Below are 16,118 nucleotides of genomic sequence, written 5' to 3'. Positions count from 1 at the left end.
CAACCAACAAATTCTTTGCAGTGGAATCTAAGCCAAAATGGAAGACTTCAGTCCCGAATCTGTGTCATTTCCCCCATTGCTGTGGTCTCTTCCCCTCCTTTATTTCCCACCCTGCTGTACCCACCACCTGATCACTTGAGGAACCTGCTGCTGTCAGAAGAGATGGTCCATTCTGAAATTGTCAGTAAAAGAGGAAACAGAAAGAAACAATGAATAAAGAGGTGGGAAATGGATGGAAGGATGCAAAGAGAGAATGAATTGGAGATTTTTGAACAGCAATTGATGGATGAAGAACAAACCAAGAGAAGCTTCAGAGGGCATGAAAAAGGAGGGCCCTTCTGATCCAGTTAGCAGGCGACTCTGGATACTTGGCAGCCTGAGGGCCTGTGCTTACCTGTCGCCAGGCTCTAATGGCAATTTTCTGGGTGCTCCCCACAGTCACACACCCCAAGAGAGGACAGCAGGACAGAAAAAGGAAGCTCCTCCAGCACTCTAGAAACCTGAGCAATCTCTCACTGCATCCACTTTGCTTTCCCAGTCTGTCCTGGGGGGAAAGCACATGCCTGTATGCCTGAGCCCTTCTACAGAGGCTCTTGGCCCTAAGGACTAGGCATTTCTGCAGGCAATGGCAAGTATCACCACTTGGGCACCTTTCCCCACCCTTGCAGAGACAGGGTGTCAGACACTCCGCACACCTCCTGCAATGCCCATTTACCTGCACCTGAACAGTCAGTAGTGATCCCAGTCTCCAGTACCCATACCACCATCCTAACTGAGGTGCTTTTGCACCAGCCCCTAGCCCTGCCTGAAGCAGCAAACCATGGCCGAGAGGAATGGCACAAGTCATCTTAGCTTGCTGCCTTTCAACTCCAACCCCAGAAACAAAAGCTGCCGTATCCAAAGGGCAGAATCAAGGCAGGTTCCCTCCCTCAGCCCAAACAAATACCAGAATGGATCCCAAAGGGCAAAACCTGAAGCCCCCTCTCTCTGAGAGCAGAAGGACCCCAGGTAGACATTTCTAACTTGCTTCTTCTCAGCCATGTGCTGCTCTTCCAGAACAGGATATGGACCAAGCCAACCAGAAACCAAGCCAAACACCAAAGGAACACTTCCCTGCAATACAGCCCACAGCTATAACTGCTGCAGCCCCTGAAGTTCAGCCCCATACAACCCCCCAGCAGCACCCAAAGGCTGGTTTGGGATTAACCCTCTCACTTCTACAAGAACAGAGGGGACAAAATTTAAATTCCAGTTTCTGGCTTGGAAAATAAACCAGATACTTAAATTTAAAGTCAAATATGTCTATATAAGAAATACACTTGGTTTTAGAAGTAATCAGGAGTCATGCTACAGACAGAGGGGTGTCAGGGATATCTCCAGCACCCCTCAGCTCTAAAACATTTAGGGAGCAGGGCCATGGCCCATGTCCCACAGCGCTTCCCCTCCTGTTTGGCTTGTTGGCTGGATCGCCCCAGGCTGGTACCGCTCAGGTCTAGTCATGCTGAGGAGGTGGTTAGAAACACCGAGTGTGGCTGCAGGCAAGTCCCTGCCCAGGTCACAGTGCTGTGCTGCAGCCAGCGAGCAGAGGAAAGTGCCAGCTCCATGCTGCCTCCGGTTACCTTCTTGGTGCACTGTCTAACGGTATTGATTAACTCCGAAATGACCATGTCCACGCATTTCAGGCAAGGTTCTTTAATCTTCTTCACCTGCTTTTTCACAATGGTCTCAAAGGCCATGTCGGGTGTGAAGAGACCGGTTCTAAACACCCAGGGTGGGGACAAGACAAGGCAGGAGGGGGAGAAGGGGCAAGGAGAATGTCACAGCATTACACACACATCTTGGAGCAGGCACCGCCATCACTGAAACCCGGCACGCGGGGCTGGGGAGCATCAGGTCCCCCAGACAAGCCCTGAATGGAGTCCATGGAAAATGGTGGATGCTTGACACCTCCCAGGAAGGAGGTGCTGAGGGCAAAACCAATGTCAGCTGGACAGCCACGGCCAGACTGCCATTTCACTGCAGCCACCAGGCTGAAGGGTGGCAGGGGCTGACCCCTCTGCAGCGCATTTGACCTCAGAGTTATGCAGCAGATGGGAGGCCTTTTCTGAAATATTTTCTTAGTCATTAGGACACTAACACTTTTGATACTCTTTATCAAGCTCAGCCAGTGACTGAGCAAAACAAAGGAATAAAAATAAATCTGGGTCAGTATTTGTTCACATCCCAGCATGCAGGAAGGGCTCTGACAGGCACCAGGCCCTGGTCACCTTCCCAGGAGCAGCATGATTCAGGGTCTCAGGGCTGTGCTTTGACAGCTAACCTCCACTGAGGAGAACACAAGTGTGTTTGCTAACCACATCCTGGGGCCATAGTGATCCTGGTGATGAGCACCCCAATGTTCCCTCAGATGTCGAGAAGAGGTGCTCAGCACCAACAACTGTTTTGAACAACTAACTTTGGGTTAGTATGGAGGCAGAAAGCCAAAACCAGTGTTTAAAACTAAATGAAAGAGTAGTATGGGCTCACATCCCTCTTTCTATTCTTTCTTATGTCAAGACACAAGAAGGAAGGAGAAAATGTCTAGTCACCAAGGCAGTTTTACCTTTCAGGCTTCTGTGACTCTCACATGTGAAGACAAAGCAAGCTGACTTGGCTGATAGTCCCTACTCCCAGATTCAAGCCACCAGGGTGGCCCAAGGAGGTTATCCCTCCCCTTTGGCTGACCTACCATACCTCTGAAGTCTTCAGCTCCATTTGGAAGGTCTAGAGGTATTTACAAGGCTATGCAGCCAATGGTCTGCTTAGTGCATGATACGTGCCTGATACCATGGATGTTCTTGATGGCATAGCTAATCTCCCGTCGCAGCTCCTTCTCATCAAACTCCATCTGTACCAAGAGAGAATTTTATCAGAAACTGATGCTTATTTACACAACCCTGGGATACACAGCAGCATGCTTTACAGAGAAGAGGTCCCATGCCAGCACTGTCATGTGACAGATGAAATATTAGCCCAAATGTTGGATACAAAGTCCAGCCATAAAGCTTCTATTGGCAATGCAGACATCCTGGACAAATTTGAATAGCTAAGGGTCTACACTTACAGATGCCAAGCCCCGGCAGCTCCCAAGGAGCTTCTTAGAAATAAAGCAATAGGACTGAAGTGCTAGATTGCTTTCTAAAACAAACTGCTTTGTCTCCCAAGACTTAGCATAAGGTCTTGGCAGCTGTTTTTTCAATGAACACCACAAGCAGATTTACAATTCACATAAAAAAAGTATTATACAATACAAGGCAGGCTCTCAAATGTCACTAAAAAGGCTTCATCTCATTCAAATGCAAAAAAAAAAAAAAAGGAAGCAAAATGCAGAAAATCCAGGAGTGGAATGATTTGGCTGTCAAGTCTGTTCCAACTGACATTGAAAAAAGGTTTCTTCATACCACTTCTGATCAGGTTAGTGTACTTTGCCATCCAAGAAAATCATCACTCAGCAAAAATAATCTTCAGCTATGACAGTAGAACAGTTTCTACACTGTTCCCACCCTTAGGCCATTGATAGGGAACAGACAGAAGAAATCCCAGGTACATTTACATCCTCTTTCCTGCTTTTTGCATATCCATTGGGGAAACTTTAGGTACTCAGGGTCAGGAAGTACAAATTTCAGCACCATTCATACTATGTGAAAGTCCGTCAAAGTAGCTTTGACGCAACATATCTGCAAGGGCATCCAGCCATTGATTTACTACTGTGCGTTAAAGTTATTTTGCACTTAAAAGTGTTAAAGTAATTTAGCATTTAGGAATTAAGCCAAAGAAATATTGCCATTTAACTAAGAGAAAGTTAAGTTCTGTCACAAGGACAGGGACTGATGGAAAGGTCAGTATTCTGAGAAGGCTCCAATAAAGGAGACAACAAGAAGTAAAAAAGGTGATAAAAGGAAACACATAAAACAAAGTAGTCAAAGGGAAAGACAGATGATGAAAGATACCAAGAGGAATAGGGAGACAGGCAGAAGAGGTAAGAGACAACAGGCAAACAGACAAAGTGGATCTCAGCAGCACAGGGAAGCAGTACCTTCACCAGTTCAAAGGGGAAACGCTCATGGAAGATGCGGTTAATCCTAGCTCCTCCTGACAGCTCGTAGGTATCAATTTGGTCTCCAGAGCCTTCAATGCGTTTCTCAAAGTCCACAGCAAACTGCTGGACCATCCTGAAAGAAAACAAAAAGCATAAAGTAGACATTACGGCTGAGAAGTTATCCCCAGGGAGGGACATACAGCTGAGGCCACTTACTGAAGCAGAGCTTTGGTCTTGCGAGCAGGGTCATCAGGGCGAAAATTCTTGTACTCCTCCACCTCCTTCTCAATAGAGAGAAGCTGGCTTTGGAGCTTGTTCCGCAGCCCTGGCAGTGTGTCACGGATGTGGTTGGTCAATTGCTGCACAAGAAGGTTTAAGATGGTAGTAAACCTCTAGGTGATTACTGGGAAGTTTGCTACCTCAGCACTACAAAATAAAGAGGAATGCTCCCCTCTTCTGTGTTCAGTCCTTCTGAGAGTTCCTAATAAAGTCTAACCCAGTACAGATATCAGTTATGATCTGGGTGTATCCTGCCTCCCCAGCTCCTACCTATTTCACCCCTCTATTCTTGACCTTCATTTTACCTTCTAGTCTGGTACAAAACTCCCATTCACACAAGGCTGCTGTCTCCAACCCAAGAATAAGCTTCCCATACAAGTATCAGCATTTACTATTTACACCAGGGTAAAGGCTTTTCTGTCTTCAGATTAGCACACCACTAACACACAAGGTGGTGGTGAAGCTCTTTTTCAACAAAACAAGGTGGAAGGAGCCAAAACCACTGATGAGGCTCTAATAAGAGTGTTTCCACAGAGCACAGCTGTGGAAAACTCCAGTTTAACGATGAACATTTAAATAAGGAGGAAAAAGGACAGTAGTTCTTCACTTAAGGGAATATTTCAAGTGAGCAGAGAGGGAAGCACCAGTAAGCTGCTGCTACTGTATGAGTAGATAAGACAGTCTTAAGAGATGGGAAAATGATGATCAGTATCACATTTAAATCAATCTCTGCAGCTTACTGTTACATACAGAGATCACTAGAAATTTAGAAGGTATATTTTAGCTTAACCAGAAAGACCTTGTATTCTCATAGTATAAACACCATGAACCAGCTACTGATTTTGCACCAGTGTCATTGAGATGATAAAGCAGTGTTCTGTCTTTGGTGCGTAAGCTCCATTATTGGCCTTAATGCACAATTCCGATACAGTGAAAACCAAGTCAGGCACACTTCATAGGACCTGGCACCAAAATGCCTTTTATGATGCAGATATGGAAGAGTAACCAATCTTCACAAGTCTCACCACAGCAAAACAATTTTAAGTATTTATCAGTTTGTTGACCACACATTTTAGCTTTTCCTGTATTCTTCCATCTCAGAAGAGCACTGATGACCAGCCTAGACATTCTTGTGACACAGTGGGCAGCAGTTCTTAACTGTTGACAGTACCTGGTTCAATACTTTCTGCAGGTACGGGGTTCCCATGCGATCAGCCATGTGTCTGTAGGCTGGGTGGGAGAGAAAAAATTTTCTCTCTGCAGCCAGAGCTGCCTGGATGTCCTTCTTGCCATCAATGTCCTTCTGACTTCTGTTGACTACACCAATGTAACCTGTAAGAGCAGGGTTAGAGATCAAGTAGTTGCAAGGATGAAAATGTAAACAGGATTCAGACTGAGAAGGAAGCTACCCAGCTGGCAGTACTGCAAAAGGAGAATTCTAGTGGCAACACATTATTAGGAACCAATTGGAAGAATTTAAAACTAGAATTTCCTCTGAATTGCCCAGGTTTTGGTATTTTGGTATGCAAGACAAAAATGACTATGCAGCTGAGAATTAGCTTATTTATTACAGCTCCCCCAATCACAAAGTGTACCCTAGTCTCATTCATTTGAGACTCTTCTGTTAAAGTCCTTTAGAAGACAGCTACTTCGTTATGGCTATACACAGCATGTATCACAGCCCAAAATGATTTTATCTGATAGCCTATGGAAATCTAGATAAAAGATGAGGGGAGTCTTTTAGACAGGAGTTACATTTGGCAGCTTTTTGCAGCCTTATTAAAAGTAAGAAAAGAGAAGTAAAGGTAAGAGCATAAGGCTATGCTTCTGCCAGGACTATGTATCAAGATACAAGTATCTAAAAAGTTCCTATTAACAGCATGATTCATCCCTGATCCCCAACTTTTCTCAGTTCCAGCTTGGAACAGACATGGCTTAACCACAATTTGTAACAGATGTTCCAAGAAGGGGATGCACTGGAGGAAGGGGATAAGACCAGGACACCTCAAACAGGGAAATTAGAGGAAGGAGATCATGGACAAAGCACAAGGAAACATACCTCTACGAAGAGGAAGTAATTTATTTTCTAATACATCTCGTGCATCAGTTCCTTCATCCATAAGATCCAGCTTAGTGATAACTCCAATAGTGCGCTGCCCTGTGAAAAAAAACACAAACATAGTTGATCAAGCAAACAACTCGTGTAATATTTTCCTTTGTTCACAGGGCTTACAGATTGCCCAACTTGGCTACTCAAGGGCTCTTGAACTCAAACATTACAGTTCCCATCATGTCCAAGAGGCCACAAGAGCAAAACAGACAATCTAGCTCTCTTGTCAGTTATATCCTGCCAAAACATGCCATTACTATGCCACAGCAGAGAGGGATTCTAGTGCAGATTTTCCTACTTTTCTCCAGGCAGAATGCAAATGACTGAAGGAAAGGAAAGGAAATCCTACCCCTCTCCAGAAATGGGCTCAAAAGAAAAGGGGAATAACAAAAATTCTATTACAGTAGCTGTTACCACTCACAAACCCCTCTCAGAAGAATGCATGTTGAAGATACAACCCAAAACAACAGACAGGAGCCCACAGCTACTGGGCTAAAAATAACCAAAAGGTAAAAGGAAAAAAATCAGGCCACTGTCTAGTAATGTCATGGTAAATTAAGAGATCTTTACCTTGAGGATCCACTTCCTTTGCAATCTTCAGGGCATCAGAATTGGCCAAATCAGAGTTGGCTGGCGATACTGCCAGGATGAGGCAATTCTCTTTGGTGACAAACTGCATGAGCATATCTCGGATCTGAAACTCGATGTCAGGGGGCTGGTCCCCTACTGGGACTTTTGTCATACCCGGTAGATCCACCAAGGTCAGGTTCAGGACTAGACATAGGAAACAGGAGGTGGCACAAGGGAGCATTGAGATAGGAATGTTCTGGTCCATGAGAAGTACCTGTAGCTTTATTGCCTCCAATATATAACAGACATAACAGATGCACACACAGAACTACACAGAGCTTTCTAGTTCCTTTTTGTTACTGCTTAGTAAGAACTAGTTGCTTTTAGTCATGATTGCCAGTTATCATTACCCTTCCCTTTAAAATCACTTGTTTTCACACTGATCAGGGAAACAGTGCCGTCAAAGTCCTTCCACACATGCTACACTGAAGGGGAAGAGATGATTATACATTTTTTTCACTTCATGACAAAGACTGGAGAGTCAGGAAAGTTGGTTCCACTCATTAAGAGTTGTCCTCAGTACTGAAGGGCTCAATCCTGCGAGGCTCCTGTCAAAATCAGCTGGGCCTTCTCCCAAAGGACTACAACATGCAGCCCTGTAACTGCTTAATTGTCTTGCTAAGAGAAAAAATAAAAACTAAGAATCAAGCACAAGTTCTACTCAGGCAAATGCTATGGAGCACTGAGCCACTGCTTTCCAAAAAGTGCCCACACAGCTGTTCACATTCAAAGAGCCAGCAAATTTGAGGCCGTGTCCCTCCCTTGTTAGAGCAGAATTCTTCCACTGAGATCAGCAGCATAGGACATAAGCACTATCCAGAGAGAACTATGCAGAGTACATATTTACACACAAACAGAAGGCAAATGCTCTTCAAGAAAGCCACTCTCCCCATCAATTTTTTCGTTCCATTTATTTGTCCAGTAAAGCAGTATCAGAACACAGGGAGAGACAGCAACTCTTCACTGTAAGGCCCATACTGATGCAGAGGAACAGCCTCAGGAACAAGTTTCTGCACAGATATCAGTTGTTTCAAGGAGAAGTTCTGCTAGCAGTCAGATACTTCAGCTGGCAGACAAACCCATTCTTGCAGGATGGCCAAGGCCAGCAGTTTGATATAGCACAACCCAGACACATGGAGATTAAAGTCAAAAACAAGTACACTCCCCATTTCATCTCTGTTCTTTCTGTCTTTACTTCAAGACAAAGCAACAACCTGCCTCAGATGCTGCATTAGGACTCACCATGGGGAGAGTAGACTCGAAGATTGATGGGCACTGGGGAAATCCCTTTGTTGGAGCCAGTAACACGATCCGTTTCAGCCTCAATCTCCAAACGGACTTCCTCAAAATCAGTGAATTTCTTCCCTTTGCAGTGTAGGAACTCACCATATTCTATTTAAACAGAAGCAGAGTATCAGAAGTAGTCACTGAAATCAGAGAAACACTCAAAGTATAATGAAAACATGTCCTGAAGCAAAACAAAAAACAGTTGAAGGGATGAAGTCTGACAAGGGCCTTTCCCACTCAGACCTGGCAGGCTGTCATAGAAGTTAATGCAGTCATGCTGTCTGATCGACATCAGAGAACTCAGTTGAGCCCAACATTTTCACAACCCAGCTTTTGTCTCAGCAGAGGTAGTATCCTCACTTGTCTTCATTCAAGCAATAATCCAGGGCTTTTCTGTGTTGATACTAAGCAAACTGAGCATGCACCTGCCTGCAGCGGCTGCAACTTCCACAGCCACACTGGGAGATACCTTGGTACTCAAGAGAACCTGGACTAGCTCTGCATTGAAGTGCTGAGGGTAAATAAGTCTCATTACATAATAAGAACAGACTCAGGAGAGTCAAGAGAGCAAAAAACCTTCTCGACATCATTTTGAGTTGGCTGGTGGTTGGCATTTTTTGTGTGTCAGTCCTTGAATAAGCTAACCAATCCAAGAACCCACTGTTTCAATTTTAAAAGCTTCCTGAAAGTCAAATTATCTCCTTACTGTAGACAAGAGGACCTGACAAGAGAGGAAGAGTACCTTGAAACATTCACATACTAATTCCTGGATGAGATCTTAACTTATGTTAAGGGGAATGGTAATGAAAATATCCTGCAAGTTAGTAGCAAAACCAGTGAACTGCCCAAAAGACCAGCCACAGAAGTCCTGTAGTCTTTCTTCTTTAGATACCAGCGCTCTCACACCAGGTTTTCAGTACTTTAAATCATCTCATCCCCTTATTTCAGTAGATTATCAGCAGGGTCATCTGGCTTTTAGGTCTTACCCACTTGTAAGTCACAGCTGCACAGGCAAAAGAAAATTGTGGTAAGTGGAGCCTTGCCTAATAAATTAAAATAAAATAACTAAGAAGCATTTTGTTTCTGTACACTTAATGCATCAGACATTAAACAGGTAGAACTGAAAACCAACTGCAGGTCATTTTTACTGGGGAAAGTGCTTATTTATTTTTTCCTACACTGAGCAGTGCCACTGATCAAATAAGACCTTTCTTGACTGAGATCGCAATCCAGCTGGACACAGGGAAGGTAGCTCACATACCTGTGCTGGAGTTTACCAGCTGCAGGACCAGCGGGCGTCTGGTTACAATGCCAGATCCACGTGGCAGAAAGTCCCTGAAATGAAACAGGAAGTTTCAGATGACTGAATAATTGTTTCCTTCCCCTTTCAGTTTTTCTGCTTCTATAAGCATTCAGGGATTCTAACAGGGAGTCTCAGCCATGGGCACAAAAAAGTTTAAGGCACTAAAAACCAAGTGCTCCTCCTCAAGGAGGATAAGAACTTGTTGTTCTGAAGCAGCATATACTCACAGCACATCCCCTTGAATCCTCTCTGTAACAGCTACAGCTCCTTCAGCTCACATTCCAAGATAACTAACAAGCCAATTTAATACAGCTGTATGGAAAAAAATTAAATCTCTTTCATCAGAAAGAAAAGAGAAGTTGAAGCAGAGCCCAAAAACTAGCATACCTCCTTTTCACAAAATACTGTTACCGAACTACAACAAAAATCACTCACGCCCTGCACTCTGGGGCTTGAGAAGACACCACACTGTTCCAGCATGCAAACACCATATGATACATCTGAAAGAATAAACAGCAGCCAAAGGCTTGCCTCCACCCAGGGTTTCTCCTGGCTAACTACTCAACACGTAAGTATTGCCAAGGCAAAAGCAGCAGCAGCTTCCTTCTATACTCAAGAATCCTCAATTTTTGTGTACTCCAAATCATTTCAAAGGAAGGAAGCCTTTCACTATCCTTCTCCAAATGCTGACTTTGCAGCCACAGCCCACAAGCTCTCCTTTGCTTTTTCTTTTTCCAAATCCAAGTGCTTTGAGCAAAGCTAGGCATGCTCATTGAATCTGCCAATGACCTTGCTAGTCCGTGGCCTGGTTTTAAAGTACTTAGCTGTTCATCTGTCTCCTTAAGAGCCACTGACCATTTCACCACCCCTGAAGGTATTTAAAAGACAGGTAGATGTGGTGCTTAGGGACATGGTTTAGTGGTGGACTTGGCAATGCTAGGTTAATGGTTGGACTTGATCTTAAAGGTCTTCTCCAACCTAAACGATTCTATGATTCTAGTAAGATCATAACCCATTCTCATTATTTCAGGCTTTTCAGAAGTATAGAGCTAACCACGGTTTGTCTTTCATTTGTTTTTCAAATACAGCTCTAGTTTTTTCCATTCCAGTGGTATTAACCCTGGAATCTTTGAGGCATTGCATCATTCTAGTAGCTTTCTGCTATCTCAGCTCCATTCCTATAGATGTCTGTGGTCAGTATGTGGGAAAAGTCCTACCCTAGCATCAGTTTTTAGCACAACAAATATATCTGAGCTGCACTGACTTATTTTGAACTTACTGTACCTGACAAAAAAGTATCCTATTACTATAGATTCCCTTTCTAGCACACTGAGACAATACTCTAGCTATTGATCTCCAACTTGCAGTATCAAATCCTGCTTTACTGTAGGAAAAGCACCACTCGCGTTTACAATAATGAGCCCTCTAGAAATTAAGACTCCACCCATGTTGTGTTCCATGTTTTCCTGAAGCTTTCTGCTTTGGCCAAGATCCTGATTTCTCTGCTGTCCTTCTCTCAGCTACAAAGGCAACAACTCAGGACAAAGGTAGATGGAAAACCCATGTGGCACCTGGGCTCCAGCATAAAAAAGATCCAATTTATTGCATTAACTGAGCAGCTCCCAGACTATTCCAAGGAAAAACCACTAAGTTCTCATAGAAGACAAAACAAAAAATCCATTAGCCAAATCTAGTCACCTATATCAACAGTCTTACTGCCACTTTAATACCGAGTGAAAATATGCGGAATCTGATCCCTAATATCAGAAAATGAACATGTGTTCTTATCCACAAGCTACTGAGGGGTACATGCAGTTTTGTCTATGCTTGACTCCTATCAGGACTTACAGCCAAAAAGCCTTACAAAAAAAACCCAGCTGATGTAGTATTACCCCATTGTATCTATATTTCCTATTATTTTATTCACCTCTTCTCTCTACAGTCTCTTGGACAAAATCCTTTCTTCCTCCTCCTCCGGCTAAGCCTTTCAAATCATAAACACTAAAAATATACATATTAGTAAATTCTGCAGCAAGCTGGCTGGAAGCCAAGAGAAGGCAGTGTACAAGAGTCTTGCCTGCCCTCTTGCAGTAGGCATAATAAATTGCTTCTTTACATAAACTACAACAACAGAGCACATGTGGCATGGACAACATGCCCAGCCCAGGTTTTGAGTCCACTTAGGAGCCAGGGGAAAGATCTCCACACACACCTATTGTGCCAGAAAGAGCAGCACAGAGGGATGAAATTAAGTCAGAATCATATATATCAGATAACCACCATATGCCAGATGCCTTGAGCAGACAAGAGCAGAAGGATTAGATGAAGTGGTTTATTCAATTCCAGCACAGGAGATGTACAGTAGCAAGGGGGGGATAGAAAGATGGAGTAAGTTTTCAGAGATAACATACTGTAAGGCTCCAAGTGCTGGAACAAGAAGGGCAGCAGGGATTCCACTTGTAAGACAAGGCAGCCTCTAGCATGACATCAAAAGCAGGCTCATTATATACATCGCTATACAAGACTTTGTGCCTGAAATATGTTATTCAATTAGGTTGAGAGCACCAACCCTCTGTTTTCCTCATTCACTTTGTATCTTAAGAACTGAAAATTACTTTTTTGTTGCTTTGTAACATGCAGAAGTAGCATGACAACATTTGTTTCCTATGCTTTTAAGCAGGAGCACTGCACTGTGACACTTCTTCAGGCTAGGCTTCATCCAGAAAACACAGCAAAGTAGGAGCTAAAACAGACAGCTAAGCTGTATTCAGAGAATATACATACTTAATTTGCTTGTATCTTTTTGCTTAGCTATTGGCTCAAAATTCTTTATCAAGGTATTGAGGTATCAGTTCTAGTAATGCAGTTCCAAGCATTTTATCAAAGTTGGAATACTAGGATCAGATCAGCTATGTTCCCCAAACCATCAGTTACTGGAAGACTATTTATACATATTTCACACTCATTTTTATTAACTACTGTCAGAGGCAGGATATGAAGCTAGATACATTTTTGGTCTGACTAGCAATACATCTCCTCTTCTAAACAAAGACAACAAAAACAACCAAGGATGCAAATCCTGATAGGTCTCAGGCTGAAAAAGTTCAGGCAGGGGAGTGACCTGAAGAGGCATTTATTGTTATATTTTGCATAGCTCACTTCTGAAGTGCTTACACATGTTCTGAACTAGCTTCACAGCTACTTCGGGCAAACCCAATCACATCATCCCTTCCAGTCTTATTTCTATTTTAGTATGCAGAGCTGCATTAAAGTACAGATTTGGGCTGAAAGCTGCATTAGTAATGCAATAGTAAAAATAAATATTTGAGGGATGGAAAACAATCTAGCAGTTATGGTAGAACAACATTCAAACAAAATCCAAACACGTCTGAAACATATTAAGGCATCCTGATGTCATGTAACAACACATTTATAATCAGAACACCACGGACTTGGGGTTTCCCTCTTAGTTTTTTTAAATTAAAGCCACACACTCTATACAAAAGGCTTCCATGTATTAGGTATCTTGGAATCCTACAGAATAAAAAGGTGCTATTAATGATAGAAAAAGTACATGTTTGCTCTATAAACAAATTTCGGAGTTAATTTAATGACTTGCACAGTACAGAGGATTAGAAGTTAAAGGTAACACAGACCAAAGACATTTCTCCCTAGACTATAAAACACCGGAGACTGATAAACTGCTTGTAGCATTCAACACATACTGTATGGAAAGGGAAGAAAACATTGATAGATGCAGTCACAAAAAAGTAGGACAGATACCCATATGAAAAGTTTGGAACTTCTGAAGAAGCACACATTGAAACTTTCAAACAAGTTGCTTATGTTTACTCATTGCTACTCGACTGAGGAAAACACTACTATCTTCATTAAAAGACATGCATGAGCTGCTTTTCTGCGGTAGGGCCACATTTGTTCTAGAGAACACACAGTTTGCTAGTCAAAAATACTTGCTTACTCCTTTCATCAAACAATTGATCTCAATCTGATGTTTTCTTGTTAACGAGATAACCAGATCTGCGGAGGAGGAACTAGTCTTCCAGCATCTCAGCGATCACTACAGGCATGTTGTGCTTGGTTCACCTGCTTTGTTAGAATAAATGCTCTAACCTGATACACACAAGAGAAAAGTGATTGCATGAGCAAGTCTGTCCCTTTGTGCTTTGCTAGAGGCAGATTAGCTTACTGGTTTAGGTTTGTACTCTAAGGCCTAGAGATTTGCTGTAACAGTTACAGTGACATTTAATTCCAGCAATATAGCATTTGCAGCTAACTCACCTATGACCTTGTAGCTGTGCCATTCTGTAGTGGCAACCATAACTTCCTAACAGTGAAGGAAGGTAACGTACCAACAGCACCCCTACCTAGTGGCTCAGACTGCAACTGCTTCTCAATAGATACCCTTCCACTGCAAGCACATGCATTGTGCATTCCCTCCTTCCATCAAATTCAGGTGGAAAAGCACCTCTTCTGGCCATCTCTTTTGCACTGCACAAAGACACCATCTACCTTTTTGCAGCTCATCACTTTAATAACAGAGGCCCCCTGGGGTTTGTCAGGAGATCATTATATAGTACTGACCAAGATATTTAATTTCAGCTATAAACACACCCATGAGAGGAGACTGCATTAATGCAGATCTTCAGAGACAGACCCAACAGAAACACTTTCTTTTTGCTCCTGTGTTCTAGAAACCTTAATACAGCCAGACAGGAAGGCTTACTGCAATCCTTTATGCAGCACTACAAATGCATTTTTATGAGCCCAGCTCTCAACCCAGCAAGAACTCAGTTTCAGAACAGAAAGATACATAGAAAATACACACACATTTGTCAGTTCACAGGACAGGCAGCTAGGACTTCTGGACTATAAGATTAATTTTGCTCCTGGTTTATTGAGCCTCATAAACAAGTTACTCTGTACTGCAAATTTAAAGCAGTTTTGCACCTTCTCCATCCACTAGTAACCTGTATTTCTGAAAAGACTTTGAGTCAACCCTTTTTCGTACATGATTTTAGTCTTCACTGAAATTGCAAGAAAAGTCATCAGCAGTCAACAATAGAAGCAAGTCCATGGTACCATCTCTTGTTCTAAATGGAAGACAGATCAAGTGCTTCTACCACCACTTCCCCCCCTCCAGGTAAGCTGGAAGGCTTGCAAAGCTGTTTGTAGAGGGCTTTGAAACATGAATCTAGGCCTACCAATACAGCATCCTTGCAGTTTGTTTGTCAGTTGAGATTCTTGGGTTAGAATGTATTAGAAAAAGTAAAGCCTCCATTAAAAAGCCAAAACAGCAGCTTCTGAAGACATAGAATCATAGAATCATAGAATGTTTTGGGTTGGAAGGGACCACTAGAGGTCATCGAGTCCAACCCCCCTGCAGTCAGCAGGGACACCGCCAACTAGATCAGGTTGCTCAGAGCCCCATCCAACCTGGCCTTGAATGTCTCCAGGGATTGTTGATTTTACTACATAAAAGTAGTTCCAAAGAACAGAAGAGTGAACACCACCATCTGATCATTTAATTTTCAATTTGATTTCCTACTAAACATCTACAGACAAATAGGGTATTAAGGGATGTGATTAATCCCCAGTTTGGATTATATTAGTTTCAGAAAATTAAGATTCACACAGCCTCCACAGTTTCACACGTCTGTTTCTGGTTTTTAAATCCAGTAGTTATTTCCTGTGTTCTAATGGTGCCCAGGGACAGCAATTCAATCAGAACTGCACTGCACAAAGCACTACGCCAATCCACAGCAAGAAGTACAGTTCCTGCCCCTGTGGATTTTACTATCTGGTTACACAGTTCAGACCTGCTCCTGCATAAACTTCAATCTACCTTCATTTCATCTGTCAAGTCTTATAGTTGATCGTCATTCACACACGTGTAGATCAAGAGTTCTGCATTAGCTCCCTGAGGCACAATGCATGACAAGAACCCCAAGACAATCCCGGGACACACGACTCTTGTGATCATTGCACTGCATAGCAACATTCACATCATCATACAGTCTGTGTTCTATGGACAGCTTATCAAACTCTCTAAACAGAACTTCTCACAGCACAACAGCTATGTTTTCAAACATATTCTTCCTCCAACTTGTGTCTCGAATCCTTAAAACACAGGCTGATACCTATACAACACATTAGCCACTGAATATCTGGAAGGCTAAAAATATTTACTATTAATGCTATTGACTACTAAACCAAACTCCTCAGAAATGGTGTTAGATAATACTTAGAGACTAACTCAAGCCTGGTGCTCCTTCATAACAGACATCATCTAGTTATACCAGAAGGTAGAACCCTGATGCAGGAACTGCCCTAGAAAGCACCTTCCTAGTCTGATCCTTCAAGTAACATGCAAGTACATTCGTAAGCAATTCTAACTCAGACACAGGGAAAGA

General features: G+C 42.9%; 1 protein-coding gene across 1 annotated transcript in view; it reads right to left on the bottom strand.

The window, feature by feature from the left end:
* Positions 1–9,796, bottom strand: part of DNM1 (dynamin 1) — a 44,050-nt gene extending 34,254 nt beyond the window's left edge. The window contains 9 exon segments of the mRNA XM_035889916.1: positions 1,620–1,758; positions 2,820–2,887; positions 4,076–4,211; positions 4,295–4,437; positions 5,529–5,689; positions 6,417–6,515; positions 7,038–7,241; positions 8,340–8,489; positions 9,646–9,796. Coding sequence (XP_035745809.1) covers positions 1,620–1,758; positions 2,820–2,887; positions 4,076–4,211; positions 4,295–4,437; positions 5,529–5,689; positions 6,417–6,515; positions 7,038–7,241; positions 8,340–8,489; positions 9,646–9,796 — 1,251 coding nt within the window.
* Positions 9,797–16,118: the final 6,322 nt, after the last annotated feature.

The sequence above is a fragment of the Egretta garzetta genome, unplaced genomic scaffold (assembly GCF_000687185.1).
Source record: "Egretta garzetta isolate BGI_Z169 unplaced genomic scaffold, ASM68718v1 scaffold190, whole genome shotgun sequence".
Lineage (NCBI taxonomy): Eukaryota > Metazoa > Chordata > Aves > Pelecaniformes > Ardeidae > Egretta > Egretta garzetta.
This window is presented reverse-complemented; position numbering and strand designations above follow the sequence as displayed.